Source organism: Bombyx mori, chromosome 11 (genome assembly GCF_030269925.1).
Source record: "Bombyx mori chromosome 11, ASM3026992v2".
Classification (NCBI taxonomy): domain Eukaryota; kingdom Metazoa; phylum Arthropoda; class Insecta; order Lepidoptera; family Bombycidae; genus Bombyx; species Bombyx mori.
The window spans coordinates 19698450-19716417 of NC_085117.1; the positions used below are offsets into that span (position 1 = coordinate 19698450).

The following is a 17968-nucleotide window of genomic DNA, read 5'->3' on the forward strand; positions in this document are numbered from 1 at the left end:
AAATACATATATCAATTAGTTGTATTTCTAAATTGTAAATCGTATAGTTAAAGGAAGTAGCGAGTCATTCCCATTATAAGGTTCTATTAAATTACTTATTGAAACACTATCTCTAAAATTAATTTTGAAGTAAATAACATTTTTCTATTTATTATTATTTAACACTTTTAGCTCTGTGCTTACTTTCACATATTTTGCTCGCATAGAAATAGCTAAAGGATTTTTGAAAAGAAAAAAAAAACCTTATAAAAACTTTAACTTAAAAAAAACTACAGAAATCGATGCTAAATTCACAGCAAATTAATTTTAAATGGTTATTTGTAAATGTTAATGAATAGTAAATGTAATACTCGAAATGAATTTAAGTCTTGGGGTGACAGCGATTATGGTCGAATTTTGAGCATTAGCCGAAGATTACGTAGAATGTTGAAAAACGACTCCCTTCATATTCTCATATCTGTACAGTGTACCCTGTCTACCCTCGAAGGAACGGGCAGGCGTGAAGCGCACTGAATAAATCAACGGTACTCGCTCGGACGCTTCGCAGTCGTCTCGCGGGAAATAAAACAGTTTTATGGCACTTCCTTCACATCTATATCCATCACGCGGTAATATTGCCTGCCTCCAGAAATGTATGACCTAAAATGGTGACCTTTTTATTTATTGCTGAGATGGGTGGCTGAGCTCACAGCCCACCTGGTGTTATAAGTGGTTACTGGAGCCCATAGACATCTACAACGTAAATGCGCCACCCACTTTGAGATATCAGTTCTAAGGTCTCAAGTATAGTTACAACGGCTGCCCCACCCTTCAAATCGAAACGCATTACTGCTTCACGGCAGAAACAGGCAGGGTGGTGGTACCCGTGCGGACTCACAAGAGGTCCTACCACCAGTAATTTATGTTCGATTTCCCAAACCTAATAGGTGGCTTGCCAATTCATAAGTATAATTTATGAAAGAATATCTGCATTTTGCAGTAACCCGCTCCATTGTTCCTTTTGACTATTGTTCGTGCACTCCGTGTCGTGCTAGCTTTCGACTAGGGTGACCACGATACATATTGAAAATTTTATTTTTTTCGTTACCTAACGCTCTGAAACTTCTAGAAAGAAAAAGAAGAGAGAGCATGGCGTAGTTTTATCTCATTCGCCCCTATTCGAAGTTGACTGTCAGTCAAAAATATAAAGTACAATGCAACTAACTATGCATAACATCACACTATCCTCAAAATTAATAAAAAAAAACTTAATAAAGAGTTTTATCGGAATGAATGTGAGATCGAGTACCATAAAGCCGGTGTTATATAGTTTTACTAGAGTCTATAGTGAATTTCGTTATCCACTTTGAGACATGACGTCGAATTCTCCATTGAACTGTACATTAAACATTTTTATTTTTTTAGGTTGTAGGATTACTGGTAGCTCGGAAGCCTTTCCAGTTTCACCAGGACAAGTGGACGAGCAAAGGCTGAGCAAGGAGGGGTGGGATTTGCTAACAGCTGCCCGAGCGCCTCCGAAAGATACCTAACAACTCAAGAGCAGCTGCTTCGCGAATGAATCTACTACCGATTGGAATCGCGACGCACTGAGAAGATCCGGCGAGAAACTAAACGAGCTGATGCATGTGTTAGGTTGCACGTCGAATTCTTTGTCGAGTTCGACGAATACGGTTACCGGGGAACTGTAGGTACATTAAACATTGTACATTAAACAACGTACATTGAATGTACGAAGTCTGTCCTGGGAAAACGGGTACATGCCCCGGAATTCAACGGAAAAAATGGAAAAAACTCAAGACAAAACATGGCCGCCCTCGCACAAGCGGTTTCGCGTGCACGTCAAACTTGTAATTACAATCCGTTGTTTTCATCGCGCACCGATAGATGGCGTAGCTTTCAGACCGCATTGTTTTTTAACGCGATTCGCGCACATAAATTGTGTTTCTGTTAACATTTCTAATTTAAGCTAGATGCACACGGACATAAATCTATGCGGTTCGACGTTATTATATTTTGTACGGCAACTGGTAACTGTACTGGCAAATTTTACTGGTGGTAGGATCTCTTGTGAGTCCGCATATGTAGGTACCACCACCTGCCTATTTTTGTCGGAAAACAGTAATGCGTTTCGGTTTGAAGGGTGGGGCAGCCGTTGTAACTATACTGAGACCTTAGAACTTATATCTCAAGGTAGGTCGCGGCATTTGCGTTGTAGATGTCTATGGGCTCCGGACTACACACCTAAGCAATATATAAAAATACATACCTAAACTAATAGTCTAGGTATGTATTTTTATATATTGCTTAGACCATTATGGACCATTAGGTCTAAATAAAAATGAATAAGACACTAATCAAACGTCAATGAATAACATTCACGAAAACCGTAGAGTCGGACATAATAAAATGACAATATCTAATTAACGAGATATTAAACCTTAAAGGTATTTTTATATATCTTAAATAAAACCATATGAATTTTACCTGTAGATAGTCTTAATAGTCATAGCAATAAGACCCTTAATCGCTATACATTTGTACACAAAGTAAACGTGTTTTGGTATTTCGTTGTTCTACAATATTCTACATAAACAAATAAAACTAATTTCGCAGTGTCAAAAGAAACATTGACATGAAAACACTTTGTCGTCTACAAGTGTACTTAAAACACTTTTTATTGTATATATTAAAATAATATTCATTTATTGTTCGCTCCCAAACTGGTTAAGATTCAAGACGTTTCTTTGTTTTGTAACAGTAGGTACTACTTCACAATGTGAGGGGGTATTTTGTTTGTAAATGAAACAGTGGGCTTAGTGCGAGCTTTTTAACGTTCTCGATAGCGTAAGAGTTAACTCGAATTTGTATGCAGTTGGAACAGCGGCAAACGTACGCAAACGATCCCATTCCATACAAATATGAGCAGCTAACTTGTAATTTATGTTGGTTCGTAGGTTCGTGGAATGCACTAACTGAGGTTTTTGTGAGAAAAATATTTATTTCCTATAGTGGCGTCGGATGACAAAACTTTAGTGGTTAGGAAGCGCGCGGCGTTCGTTGGTTTGGTCACAGCACTGACTTCGTTCGCCTCAGGTCACCGGTCCGAGGCCTCCTCACCTCTCGTTGAACCCCGCGCACTCCCTCTTACAAATCTTGTTAATTTAAAACTAAGCTAAAATTTGCTAACTTCTTTTGACAAAACGAATTCACCACACAAACAAACATACACCAAATATACCAATCACAGCTCCAAATTTATATTTAACGCATCGCTAACATGCTCCACCCCAGTGCTGCCTCAGCAGCACTCACTCCCAACTGGTAATCGAGCGATGCGCGTGACCGATCTAGTTAAAATTCCCGATTTAGTTTTAAATTACATAACTTTTACGCTATCGAGAACGTTAAAAATTTCTCACTAAGCACAAAGAGCGCGCACGAGTCGAGTTCGTTTCCAAAACTGCGCTGCCGACGTTTAAGGTTTGATTAAAACTTTGACACGTTGTAAGGCATATAATTTATAGAAACTTTGTTATGAAAAAATTACATTGAAAAAAATTATGACTTATCGAAAAACAAATATGGCCGTTGACGAGAATGAGTGAGTACGTAGCTAGAATATCTCGCTAGCTCTCTCGCACACTATGTGCTTTACAAAATCTCTATATAGCAAACAATTTTAAAAAGTTTCTCTCGTTAAATTTAATCGTTTTTAAGCTGGCTGATTTTCTTCATTATTACACAGCCCAGAGAGTACACTGCAGAACATATTAATATTCTTACAGTATTATGTTTTGGATAGCAGGAATATTTCGTGAACAATTACATTTTACATTTCAGACAAACATTAGGAAACAGTCAAAATTCAAACAAAACTAATTTCTAACAAAAAAAATTTTTATTACAGAGATAAGCTTACAGCCTAGTTCGTGTTAAGTGTTTTAAGTAGAACACGGACGTCACACATGAGGCGGCGTTTTCAAAAAGGTTGCCTGGCTATCACTATTGAAAGAGGCCATTAGGTTGAACTGAAAGATTGTTTATATCAAATGCATATTAATAGTTCCATTTTCGCTTTATTAGCAGCACGGAAAAGGTACATAGATTCGACCTAAATTTCCGAACATTTAAAGTAAACAGTCTAACGCTGATGGAATAAATCGCGAGTTGCTGCCATCATCACTGAGCCATCAATCAACCCCCACACCGCACCGCCGTAATTAAGTCCCAAATTATCCCCTATACACCCTTTAGTAAACAGTTTATTTGCCTAGCAGTGACTACACAAAACAAATACAGTTTATTAAACGATTTTAATCTGTCATCTTAGAAGTCATTTGTGGTGCTATTAATTTCTTATAACAATTGGTTTGCGGGATTTGAATACCGGCCTATATAGTCACATCGCTTTTTCACGCTTATCTTGTCTTTTCGTCCACGATGATATTATATGTTCTGACATGTCCATCTGGTAAGGTAGTTGGGGAAAAGACCTCGAGGGCGCATCCCAATACGTTGGTCCGACCAGATCCGCACCGATCTTGATTCCACATTTTACAACGCTCTCCACACCGCCAGAGACAAGAATAGATGGAGGAAGATTGTGCGTGCGAAGGTGATACAAATGTGTAATAAGAGAAAACCTTTAATGAATATAAGATTGTAATAAGCTAAAATTTATAGTAAAATTTGTTTAGGTTACATTAGATACATTGACAAAAACACTAATAAAACAGATTTTATATCAAAAAGGGTGGTCACGACCCTCAGCAATGAGGAATACGATGCAGGGAGGCGGATATAATATGTTCTGACATGTCCATCTTCAAATAAAGTTACTCAGGGGTAGGCAGCAGCTTGGCTATGCCCTTGGCATTACTGACGTGTTTGAGCGACGGCATCCCCTCCCCATTAGGTGGGTCTACGAATTTTTTAAAGTATTCTTAGTTTTGTTAATGTCAGGTTGATTATCCAAATCTTGATAGCATTTCAAGTTAATAGACTGTGCGACTAAGAAACTGTGTTATTTAGTATAAAGGAACGACTTCCTCGGGCAACTTACGAAATGTTGCTTCTCTGTCTATCTTCGTCAGGTGTATGTGGTGCAATAAGGACAGCGGTAATGTTCAACACAGGTGTAATGAAGTGTCAGGGAAATGAAAACTGCTATTTGGTGATGAACTGCTTGGAAGGCTACGAAATTCAAGATGGAGGTTTTTTTTATTCTATATGTAAACAGAAAATATGGTGATCCACATTATGAAGATAATATGTAAGCAGTTTCTAAAAAGACTTCATTTATCCAAAGGCTTTTTTCTAGAAAGCAGCGGCAGTTCAAGCAGAGTGGAATGAGATGCATATTCCAATAGAAGAAGAGTGTACAATAAAATAAATTATTGTAGTTGTCGTTGTTAATGTAATAATTGATAGTGACGTACCCATTTAGGGCCACAAAAAATAACAATCAGTGTTGTTTTTTATGACGTAATATAAAGATAATTATTGGATCGGCAACATATTGTTAGGCCCTAGAACAGTAAGCATAATATAATTTATTATTTATTATATTTTTTCTCTTTCGGTTTTTTTTCTTATCTATTGTAGAGGAGAACCTCGAGGGGTACTAGATTCGCAGAACGAGGTTTGATAAGTAGGGCAACCCCTCATTTATGAAATAGACAACTGAAAAATGCTAAACATACAGAGCACTGACCGTTCCTACAGTTCGTTTTGAAATATAAATTCTACAAAACTCGCCAGAACGCCATTTTGTTACGATCTACGTCATTTGGCGCCAAATTGTATTAGCTGGTATTAGCTAACTGTAATAGCGCATACACTGATTTGTGATTCGTTTTTAAATGTTTATAAAAAAAGTAATTAGTTTTTACATATTTAGTGATTTAAAATATCTATACTAATATTATAAAGAGGAAAGATTTGTTTGTTTGTTTGTATTGACTGGGCTCCGAAACTACTGAACCGATTTGGGAAATTCTTTCACTGTTTGGAAGCTACACTATTCCCGAGTGACATAGGCTAAATCTTTTTTGAAAAAAATTAGAGTCTTACTAAAACTTCAATAATGTAACCCAATGTGTAAATAAATTACATAAAATATTCTTTACATCGCGTGCCCTGCGAAAACTATTTATGATAGAATAAAATAATGTACTACGACTTTGTAGAACCCATTATTATTTACAAAGAGTGTCGCGACAGCATATGTCTAACTATTGTAGTAATGCCGGAATAAGTGTTCTTTTATTTAAAAAAATAAAACAACGTCAAATATCGTTGACATTTTTGTTAAAGACCCGAGCGGAGCCGGAGCGGGCCGTTAATAATAAAAATTGTGGGTGATATACGTCTAATTTAAAATCTATTTAGGTACTTTTTACATTAATACTTCTTTTGGCATTTTGGCATGCGGTCGCTATTTGTTTTTTTTTATTCCACCCTGGCATCTGCGTGGAGCCGCGGCAGGTTCGCGTGATTAATTCACAAAAGTTGCGAACTCCACGCTGTAAGTTTACGGCAATCAATCATATTTGCACGATACGCTCCGTCGTACCCCGTGTATAACTTCAACTTGTTTAATATTATGTACAGTTATTGCTGTTTTAAGAGGATAGCAGTAATTTAGTTAAGATAAATAACGGTTCTTTGCAGAAATTGGTTTTTTTTTAAACAGACGAGATACGCGGAAGGGAAATTTTTCTACTTTGTAAATTTTGCGTTTCATTTATTGGACAAGATGAGTTATCGAGCACATGGTGGACCTGGTAGTGATTAATATTATTTGATCATGGAAATTACAATCGATGATCCTCCGTGAGATGTAAGTTATAAGCAAATGTACCTACATACCTACATAAACCAACCTTAAATAAATTATTATATGAAAGCTTCTTTTGCTCATGACGCATCGTATAATAATAACGAAATTTATTATTATGGACTATCGAACTAATGTCAAGTTATTCCTACCAAAATGTTTCCGATTCTTTGTAAGGGTTTGTGTATAAGACATATTTAACCGCTGCCCGTTTTCGACGCGAAGCATAGCCCACTGAGTTTCTTGCCGGATCTTCTCAGTGGGTCGCGTTTCCGATCCGATGGTAGATTATACGAAGCCCTGCTCTTGCTAGGGTCAGTGTTAACATCACTCCGGTTTGAGCCCCATGAGCTCACCTACTAGTTAAGGTTACGCTGAAATAGCCTCTCAAGGTTTTTCCGTGAGGTTATGTGCCCCGTTCTGAAAGATGGAGGGCACAGTAACCGCTCTGTTAACATGTTTTTGCCACGGGCGGTGGCTTTCGCGTGTGCTTTCTCATTTAAGCTGCAATATCGTGTTTACGATATTTTTTTTATTACTGAATAAATTATTAGTACTCGATATACGAATTAAAGGCAGATTTAGATATGGAATTCAGACTTAGATACTAACCACGGACTACATCTGGCGAATTACCTACTTCATAGGCGCAGCCCGGGATTTCCGGATACATACCTATATAAAATATTTAATTAGTAAGCATGTAGTAACCGTTTTAGCACGGTTTTATTAACTTGACTTAGGTCTATCTGGCAATGTAATAGAACGTATTTTCCATATCTTCAAGACTGGCTAACTTAAAATATTTCAAAGGTTCACAGGTGACTCTAATGGCCCCAATGGTTTTGTAAGATAAGGCTCACCGGTGAGCACCGTGGCCTGAATTAAAATAGTCGATAGTAATGATAATAGTCATACGACGTTTAATGTGTTAATTACTTTGGCCTAAGGATTTAATTAGAATTAAGGGATAAAAAATGTTAATTTCTCTTTTATGTTTAATTTTAATTTAAAACTACTCATTTATTTAAGATCTCGTGCATAAAGAGAGATTACAATTAGGGTTTCAATGCGTAACAAAACGCGTCGTTAAATTCGCGCATCTGAAGCGGCCTTTACCTAAAATACGTTCGGAAACTGAAACTTTGCGCATAAGTTATCGAACTCTCTTGTTGTCAGAAGTTCGGTGCTCCGTTTTCCGAACGGACCACATGTCCAGCAGTCCCATTTAGATGCAAATTTATAAGGACAGATTTTTTCTTTCGCACCCGTGTCTAGTTGAAATAACTTGTATACATAATTCATTCGGAATGGCTCCTGGAAATACAAAGGAACTTATATTTTATTAGTTTTCCCCTGTTTGTTTGTATTGTCACTATTTTTATTTGATTTCAACAGTGAGTTACAGCAAGGCATTGTAATTTATTGTCGCTTTTATTGCAAAGCCTGGGGTAAGCTGTGGTTTGGTGGTAACCCAGCCAAACCCCTAGCATTGCTGACGACATCCATTTAAGCATGAACATCAACCCTGCCTGGTTAGGCAGGGAGCTCAAGCCCGGGAAGAGGGGATTGCCCCGAGGCCCGATCCGTAAGAGCACGAAGGCCCGACGACGCACATTACATTCCGCCTCGTGCAGCCGAACGAGGCGGAGCTCTCTGTTGTTATCGTTGTACACTTGAAATGTAATAAATGGAATTCATTGGAAAAGTGAGTCTGATTTACTGTCTTTATGGAAGGTAATGACAACAACTAATAAAATGACGTCATCGTCTGTAACGACAATGTGGCGCCAAACGCTGATGCCATCAGAACTTCTAAAGGGGCGTTGAGATTAAAATTTAACTCGCGATAGATTCATTACGGCTATAGAGAAAAGATACAATTTAGGAAGAGTGAGAGTGAGAAAATAGACAGCGTCTCGCGAACCACTCGACCGTGGACAGAGGGAAGAGACAAAGCTTTTTTTTTATCCTGCCCAGCTGAGAGCCTTGAGAAGCTATTTCAGCGTAACCTTAACTAGTAGGTGAGCTCACGGGGCTCAAACCTGACGACGTTGCTAAAACGAATCCTAGCTAGAGCCGTACTTTGCAGAATCTACCACCGGATCGGAAACGCGACCCACTGAGAAGATCCAGCGAAAAACTTAGTGGGCTGAGGGTTAATTTACTCGTCGAGCCCTTCGTCGGAAGCGACGGGTTCGACGAGAACGATGATCGGTGCTTGAGGTACCTAAAAGCACCGTTAGTGGATCGGGAGGATCTGAAATGACGTGTTTGGGGCGACGTCGACTGCTTTCCATTCTGTGAGACAAAGCGAGCTAAGTCGTTTCTCTTATAACGCATTCAGTTTACGGGGCTTGTTATTAGTTTGTCATTGCTTCTGTAGATGGCAGTAGCATATTAATTAATTTATATTTTATTTTTAAAATACATATATCTTTCTATATATTTAATTTAAAATATATATAAATGGTGAAGAGGTCGTTTCTCTTATACATAGCATTCTCTACTACAAGATAAATTTGATTTAAGGACAAAAAATGAAGAAAATCACAATGCTACGTACCGCAAAATTAAATTTGACGTGCACCAAGTTGCACGCGCATCATTTTTTTGTAAAGTAAATTCTTATATCACTTTCAAACGATATCTAGCACCTCTTCAAACGGTAGCCTTGTTAAATAATCCTAGTTTACACCAAACGATGTCTCTTTCGTTCATGTTTTAGATGAATTAATGCAAAAAACAAATCGTTTTACATACTGCTTAAAGGTTATAAAAATTTGTTTAATATAACAATAGGCATAATAATAAGTAAGTTGTATAAGTTTCATAAGTAACTCACAAAACTTTCACGTTTTGATTTCTGAAAGTTTCAATAAATAACCATAAAGGGATATTGAAATGGCTAAAAGCACTTTTCCTCATAACAAATTAATTTAAGGTAATAAATTTTGGTAAATATACAACCTGCGCCATCTGTACTCTAGAATCAATATTACACTAAATAAGTTAACTAATGATGCTAGCAGATGGCGCTAAGTGGATCGTTGCTCGTTAGGTACACATTTACATTTATTATGGCTACGGGAAAATGCGAATTTGTCAAAAGGAATTTAATGAATTTCGCGTAAACGTTTTAGCATATTAAAAGGGTGAGTACGGCTCATCAAGTAAATTGTGTCTTCATATCTTCGTTTGCTTTTCATTTGCATTTGAAACACCTAAATTATTATGCAAAAATAAGTTTGTTTAGTCAGTAAGAATTCTTTGTGAATTTCAAAAAAATGTCTGAATGGATATAATAATAATGCGGGATAGCAACGTTCTAAAAATTGTAAAATCTTGTAAGCAATATTTATCTTTCAACAAGGTACACCACTAAACAGGCAAGTAGGCGTTTTAATTAATTTGAATAACAAACGATTTACAGAAGATGGTTAAGATGACGTTAAAAAATTTAAATAGAAATTTTCGATAATAAATTCAATATAAACTATTTGAGATGTACATAATATGTGTAACGTGTTTACGTGTGTGTACGACTGTACGTGTTATAAAGAAAATAATGTACACACATATACTATTTTTTGTACAATTTTTTTTTAATATTAGATTTAATAACACTATTTTGGTAACATTAGTACAATCCCGTATGGTCTAGTGGCTAGGATACCTGGCTTTCACCCAGGAGGCTCGGGTTCGATTCCCGGTACGGGAATTCCTTTTGCGTTTTTTTACCTTGCAATCAAGATGATCCGATGTGCGTAACATTTTTCTTCATTCGCTCCCAGTATGAACACAATGTCTGCTGTATCGATATCTTCGGATAGTCTTTGTAAGTCGCGAAGTAACCCAGGGAGACCTGCCCTTTCTACAGAAGCTGCACAGCATGTCCCGGGGACTCTGTTCGCCATGGATACAAAATTCCACACTATTTTACGAGATAAAATTTTATTGTAAAATAAACAGTACTTCACTTCGATAGTTCAAGCACTTGCAACACTAGCTTTATTGTTTTCATGTAATTTTTGTCAGAACATAACCTATCAATAAATCTCTATGTAAAAGTTCTCGTAAAAATGACTCGTTTATATTTAACACTTAAAGACGGCTCCGAACAACACTAACAACACAAATCAGGATCACTTTAATTAATGAAACTTAAATTAAATTACAAACTCCACACAGGTAGGCTTGTCAACATAACCTCAAATAAGTTTAGTTTAGTAAACTTTGCAACACAAAATTGTATTCCAACTGAACAGGTACTTCGATTATTTTCAACTTAAATAAAACACAGTGCTATAGCGTGTCTGCAAACAAAATTCCACCGGTTCAGGCACAAAAAACTGGTTTCTCAGGTATATCGTTTTGTTAGATATATCGTATACTTCAATAGTAATCTTTAATTTCGCATTGTGCAATGGCTGCCTCCGTGGCGCAATCGGCTAGCGCGTTCGGCTGTTAACCGAAAGGTTGGTGGTTCGAGCCCACCCGGGGGCGCACTTTTTGCTTAGAGATTACGCTTCATAAGGGAATTAAAAAAAAATGGAAACAGTTTTAATAAAATCCCTCTTCCAGTTTTAATTATTATTATCTTAATGTCTTGAATTTATTATTATCTGAAACAGACCTTTTATTATTATTTATTTCACGGTCTTAGAGCTTTGTAAATTTCTGTTTTATTGAGTGAATAAATTCCATAAAAATACATTAAAAAAAAAAGATTCAATACAATTTACTTTGATATAGGCTTGTCTTTTTATATGTTTCATAGTAGAACCACAATTTTGTAGATTGTATAACTGGTAAAATTATCCAAAATGAATATCAAAAAGTGCGTTGGCCGGGAATCGAACCCGGATCAACTGCTTGGAAGGCAACTATGCTGACCATTACACCACCAACGCAACCAACAGAATTCATGAAATATTGGTATGCAATATGTTTTTGAAAAAAAAAATATATTATAAATATTATTTTGGACTAAATTCATGATTAAATCCTATTATATATAATTACGAGCTATGTTTTGTCTTTTTATTATTGTACATATATAGCGTCATGTGTTCAAATACATGGTATCTTACCACTTTCTTCTTCTTTTTTTCCTATTAATTACTCTCTGCTGGGGTGCAGGGCTCGAATCCAATTCTTCCATTTGCATCGGTCTTGGGCAGTCTTTCCACCTACTGCTTCTTTTTTTTGCTTGCCTTTTTAGGCAGACCGGCATATGTACTACCTGATTTTTTCCCCTACCAATTCGCCAACTCTCGGTTGACACCGCGGAGGAGAGTTCATTCAAGAGCCGCGTGATTCATAATAGAAACTTGATTTCTGGAAACGCAAGATCCATAAACGCAACGGTTCTAGATGGATGAACTCTGCGGAGGGAGATGCAATGGTAAGGAGATTAATAATTCTCCAGAGCAATCCCCACGGAATATACGGTTCAAGACACAGAGAGAACCGAAGTCTTTCCAAATGGGGGTAAAAATGGGATTATCGATAATTGGAACGGCAACTTCTGAAGTCAAATGGAAGTAGCTGTTATTAAGGTCCCCCACCCAGAGTTGGGAACAGCTTGGATGGGCGGAGATGATTTGTCTATCTCGCAAAACAATCACAAGACGAACTGGCGATTTATTTAAAGGGGATGTTATCTATCACTTTTCAAAGCGGATACATATTCAGGAGATGTTTTCATAAATATTTCCTCTTATTTTTGAAATTATTTATTAATATGTTTTCGGAAGGCCCGGCGTAGAGCATAGGTTGAAGTGACGTCAACGTGAAAACCGGTCATCGTTCTCGTCGAGCCCGTCGCTTGCAACGAAGGGCTCGGCGAGGAAATTAACCCACAGACACAGCCCACTGAGTTTTACGACGGGTCTTCTCATTGGGTCGCGTTTCCGATCCGGTGGTACATTCTGCGAAGAACTGCTTTTGCTAGGGTTAGTGTTAGCAACGTCGTCAGGTTTGAGCTCCATGAGCACACCTACCCGTTACGATGACAGCCTCTGAAGACTATCAGCTTAGATAGAAAAAAAAAACGTAAAATGGCGACGCTTTATCTCAAAGAAATTTCAATTGGCATTACGATAGTTCTATTCCAAGGCAATAAGATTATAGAATACCAAAAAAAAACGAAAGGAAAACATTACTTACATTCAAATAATAATGAGGCTACTTCAAGCGATATAAAACTAAACAGATACACAATTCTAACAGCAGCCAAGCATCAAAGAAGTCGTGCCTACGCAATGCAAGCTAATTAAAATAGGTATGACACTAGAGCTGATCTTTAACCTCCCGCTTGCCGCCGCCGGGCACAATGTACCGGCAGTTCGAGTCGAGAGCGACGCCGTAATCAGGGCTAATAGAAACGCGTGTGCTTTGATCTGGGACTCAAAGAGACGAGGGCCGAACTCGCGAGACGGGCTGAAGTGCTAAGAATTGCTTGGATATGGCAAAATGGAAATTTTGCGATTATTATTATTATTATTTTGGAATGAAGTTCCTTATGGGACGCTGCGGAGGGGTACCCTAACCGAAAAAAAACGTCCGTAACGTAAGATTTTTATTAATAATGCACACAGTGTACGACTTAACTTTGTAATAACGTACAAAAAATAACATATTTTTTATCATTCCTACCTTTTTTAACATTTATACCTCGAATAGAACTTAAAATGTGTCCCACGGCACCACACATCTTTTTTTTCGTTGCCTTAGACGTACGGTTGTCTTGGTATTTAAGGGGTTACAGGAGTTCATAGACGGCACAAGCTGATTGTCATCTTTGGAAACTAAGTCGAAGCTTCAAATTGTGCTGCTTGATTACTGTCCCACCTTCAAACTGGAACTGGATTATTGTTTCGTGGTTATCAGTCGCTTGTGGAGAGTATTAAGCGGTAGGCAGCGGCTTGGCTCTGACCCTGGCATTGCTGAAGTCTATGGGCGACGGTAACCACTCACCACCAGGTGGGCCGTATGCTCGTCAGCCTGCGGAGGCAATAAAAAAAACACGTGTCAGACTCGGAGACTGCCGCGGTAAAGCTATTGCATAGCATTTTTTATCAACTTATGCAATTATAAATCGACAATAATAATTTAATATTAAAACAACAATAAAATAAGACCACGCTATATTTATAAACATTAACAAAAGCAAAACATTAACTGTCCCCTCCACACTCATAACCTAGACAGCGCGAGGGAGAGATGGGCAGACTTTTCATGATGTGCATGCGGCAGTGCGACGATGCCGCGCGCTTATTCACAAACACTACACAAGTGCAACGTGGGAATGTGTTGAACGCGAGCTACATAGTAGGCGTAGTGGGGGTGTCAGGTTATTTTCGTTACGGAATTTCTTGATTCAGTCGCCGCGCTCAAAGCCCGCGATAAAATCTATGCAATAGCTTGAAAATTGGACACCGGTCGAAAAAAATTGTCTTTTTGGAACGAAGTTCCCTAAGGGAAGATGCGGAGGGGGGTACCCTAACCGGGAAAAAACATCCGTAACATAAGATTTTTATTAGTAATGCACACAGTGTACGACTTAACTTTATAATAACCTACAAAAAATAACATATTTTTTTTATCATTCCTACCTTTTTTATCATTTATATCTCGAATAGAACTTAAAATTAACATTTTTATAATAAGGAACTTCGTTCTTATGCGGTGTCCCACGACACCATACTTTTTTTTTTAATAGTACCTATCTAACAACAGCGGAGTACTGTGGCTATCACAAGGTAAGGAACGGAAACGCTGAAGAGCCTAAGCGTTGCGAGTGCAATATTGTTTTCTTTCTGCTCGCCGCCGCCACTGTGTAATTGATTCCTTTGTGACGTAATCGCGAACGTTGTACCGAGTGGTACTACAAGCCCACTGCACCGCGGAGAACGGGTTGTCTAACGTATTGACTTCGACGGAATTAATGATTTGAAAAGTTCAATTTAGCTTAGGTCAGCTGAATTCGTCATATTGATACCTAAAGAAAACATATTTTTTTTACCCTACCTAAGCTGAGAGCCTTGAGAGGCTATTTTCGCGTAACCTTAACTAGTAGGTGAGCTCACGGGGCTCAAACCTGACGACGTTGCTAACAGGAACCCTAGCAAGAGCCGTGCTTCGCAGGATCGACCACCGGATCGGAAACGCGACCCACTGAGAAGATCCGGCGAGAAACTCAGTGGACTGTGTCTGAGGGAAAGAAAACAGCACGATCCGCTTAAAGATCATAAACAGACGCGCATTATCAAAACATAATCCTTCCCGCACTGAAGCACAAACGATATTAAACAGTAAATATTATTAACAATTAGAAACATGATATAAGTAAATACACGAAATTTTTCCGTCTATCAAATCTAGGTGTGTCGTATTATTAATTTTAAACGCATATGAATGAGTGCGTTAATCCGAAAATACATGACAAACATTGATTGTTTGGATAAAGCGGGCCAGTCCTTGGCGGTCACAATTGACGCAATTTTGACTTTATTGATTTTTTTTTTATTGCTTAGATGGGTGGATGGGCTCAAAGCTCACCTGGTGTGAAGTGGTTACTGGAGCCCATAGACATCTACGACGTAAATGCGCCACCCACCTTGAGATATAAGTTCTAAGGTCTCAAGTATCATTACAACGGCTGCCCCAGCCTTCAAACCGAAACGCATTACTGCTTCACAGCAGAAATAAGCAATGTGTCGTGTGATCAATACTATTGTAGATAGAAAGTACCTACAAAGTAGTTCTGGGTAGTTGCGATTCACGATTATTCTCACATCGGCATGTGTAGTTGTTTTATATAGACTTTCTCACTAGAATCTGCTTCAAAAGCTTAATATCATTTCGGAAGGGACTGGAATTCAATCTGCTAATGATAAACCAATTACCAATTTATCGTCTGGTTTTGATATAGCCAGCTAAAGACGCGTTGCAAAAGGTAACGGACATTTTTGAAAATTTGAATATTTTATAACCACAATGCGATTATTCGCCTGGCTTCGGTCCAAAGGGAATCTAGAGAGCAATAAGATGATCGATATTTCAGTAATAACTACCAGTTACATAGTACGCATTCTTTTAAACAAGAGTATATGGAACTCACAATGTATATGTCCTTACCCAAGTTAGTGTCATAGTTGCTCATAAAGCCCAACATTATCAGGGGCATTCGTGATCTGCTGTCCACAGATTAGGACTCTTTTCAAACCCCGGTATTTACAGTCAAGGGGTAAACATCGCTCATTCTAAAGTTAGACTCTAATATTATCTTCAACCCGCAACGCATGATTGCTTTGTAACACAAATAAATGCTTTAAATAATGATACACAATAGTGCGGTTTTGCTTTAAGTTATTGCGATTCAAATTTCCATTTACTATTAGTCTCCACGTGAATATCCCGCCGTATCGGTCAACTTTTTTTTTTTTTTTTTTTTATGAGTGAAAGTTTACTGGTGGCCCGAAGGCCTTTCCAGTTTCACCAGGACAGGTGGGCGAGCAAAGGCTCAGCCAAGAGGGGTGGGATTTGCTAACAACTGCCCGAGCGCCTCCGAAGGAGACCTAACAACTCAAGAGCAATTGTTTCGCGAATGAATCTACTACCGGATCGGAATCGCGACCCGCTGAGAAGATCCGGCGAGAAACTCAGCGGGCTGATGCATGGGTTAGGTTGCACGTCGACCTCTTTGTCGAGTTCGACGAGTACGGTTACCGGGGTCCCTAAGCCTGCCCCTAGTATTAGAGCTGAAGGCATCTAATGCAAAGGTTATTGGATCTGATGGATCCGTAAGGACGTGTCTAGGGCGTCGACGGTGACTGGCTCCTGCATGATCAGGATTCGGGGAGTAGTCAGCGGCGGCAACGATAAGGCGATTATCATGACGCATAGCCTTATCGAAGTATCGTTCCGACGCTGACTTCATGTATTTCCGAATTGATTCGAGGCCCAGGTCGTCGTGTAGGTCAACGTTCCTCACGAACCACGGAGCCCCGACAGCTAACCTGCAAAAGCGGGATTGTAGGGATTGGAGGGTGTCTATGTGTGTGCGGGCCGCGTGAGCGAACACCACACTCGCGTAAGTCATGACGGGCCTTATGCAAGTTTTGTAAAGTGTCACCTTGTTCCGAAGGGACATTTTACTCCGCTTACAGATCATGGGGTAGAGTCTACCGAGAATAAACGCGGCACGGTCACGGACTGATTTTATATGCGGGCGGAATGTCATCGATGCATCCAGGGTAACGCCCAGGTACTTGACCTTCCTGGCCCAGGGTATGGGTTGTCTAAAGAGAGTAATCGGGGGTGATATCGGTCAACTGCGCGTTGACATATGTTGGCAAACACGCGTCCATGTCTCCGGGAGTATAACATAATCCATTTATTGAACGTTATCGATGTTAAATATAATTTTTATCGAAAATACAGACGACAGTGATTGATGTGGGACGAATGCGATAAGCTTGTTTGGCCGTACGTGTGTAACCGTTAGCCTCCTGAGATTTTATAAATTTCAATTTATTTTTATATCAATGATGACATTTGGCGGATGTCGTTTTTTTTTTTTTTTTAAAGATAGCGGCCCAGAAATACTGAGTTATTCTCTACAATTCACAAAATATAACAAGAACAAATAAAGCTATGCTACTTGGAAACAATTTTCTTTTAATTTAGAATTTATTACTGTTGTTTTAAATAGCTAGTTTTGATTAAAATAATAAATATGACACTGAGAGAGCGTTGTTGCCAATTTCCGGCGAATCCCTTTGAATTTATAGTATAGATTTATATTTGTTAGGTATGTCTCATGTGGTGTAAAATAGTGACTAGAGCCCATAGATATCACAACGTGAGGCCACGACATGACGAAGATTCAGTTGGGTAAAATAGCAGCTGTCTCGTCATCCAACTCGCCGAGAACGCATGGCCGTTTCGCTCCAGATATAAGGTGGTGATGTTTACCACTAGTAAACGTCTATTTTTTATCGCAGTACGCTGATATTCTTATCACAGAATACTGCATACTTTCTTTAATCGAGTTTCATACACCCACATAAAGATATAGGCTGTTGCCAGACTTTATACAGCCAATTACTATTTGACAACAGG

The 17968-nt window shown here is 38.5% G+C and overlaps 1 protein-coding gene and 3 non-coding genes across 4 annotated transcripts in view; 2 read left to right on the forward strand and 2 right to left on the reverse strand.

The window, feature by feature from the left end:
* LOC101742787 (uncharacterized) overlaps positions 1-12120 on the reverse strand; it is a 37498-nt gene extending 25378 nt beyond the window's left edge. Inside the window, exon 1 of the mRNA XM_004927036.4 lies at positions 10580-12120. Coding sequence (XP_004927093.1) covers positions 10580-10755 — 176 coding nt within the window. The 5' untranslated portion in view covers positions 10756-12120. The remainder of the gene's footprint in view (positions 1-10579) is intronic.
* On the forward strand, positions 10488-10559 carry TRNAE-UUC (transfer RNA glutamic acid (anticodon UUC)). The gene has a single exon. It is a non-coding gene; the product is annotated as a tRNA-Glu (tRNA).
* On the forward strand, positions 11271-11344 carry TRNAN-GUU (transfer RNA asparagine (anticodon GUU)). The gene has a single exon. It is a non-coding gene; the product is annotated as a tRNA-Asn (tRNA).
* TRNAG-UCC (transfer RNA glycine (anticodon UCC)) lies at positions 11680-11751 on the reverse strand. The gene has a single exon. It is a non-coding gene; the product is annotated as a tRNA-Gly (tRNA).
* Positions 12121-17968: the final 5848 nt, after the last annotated feature.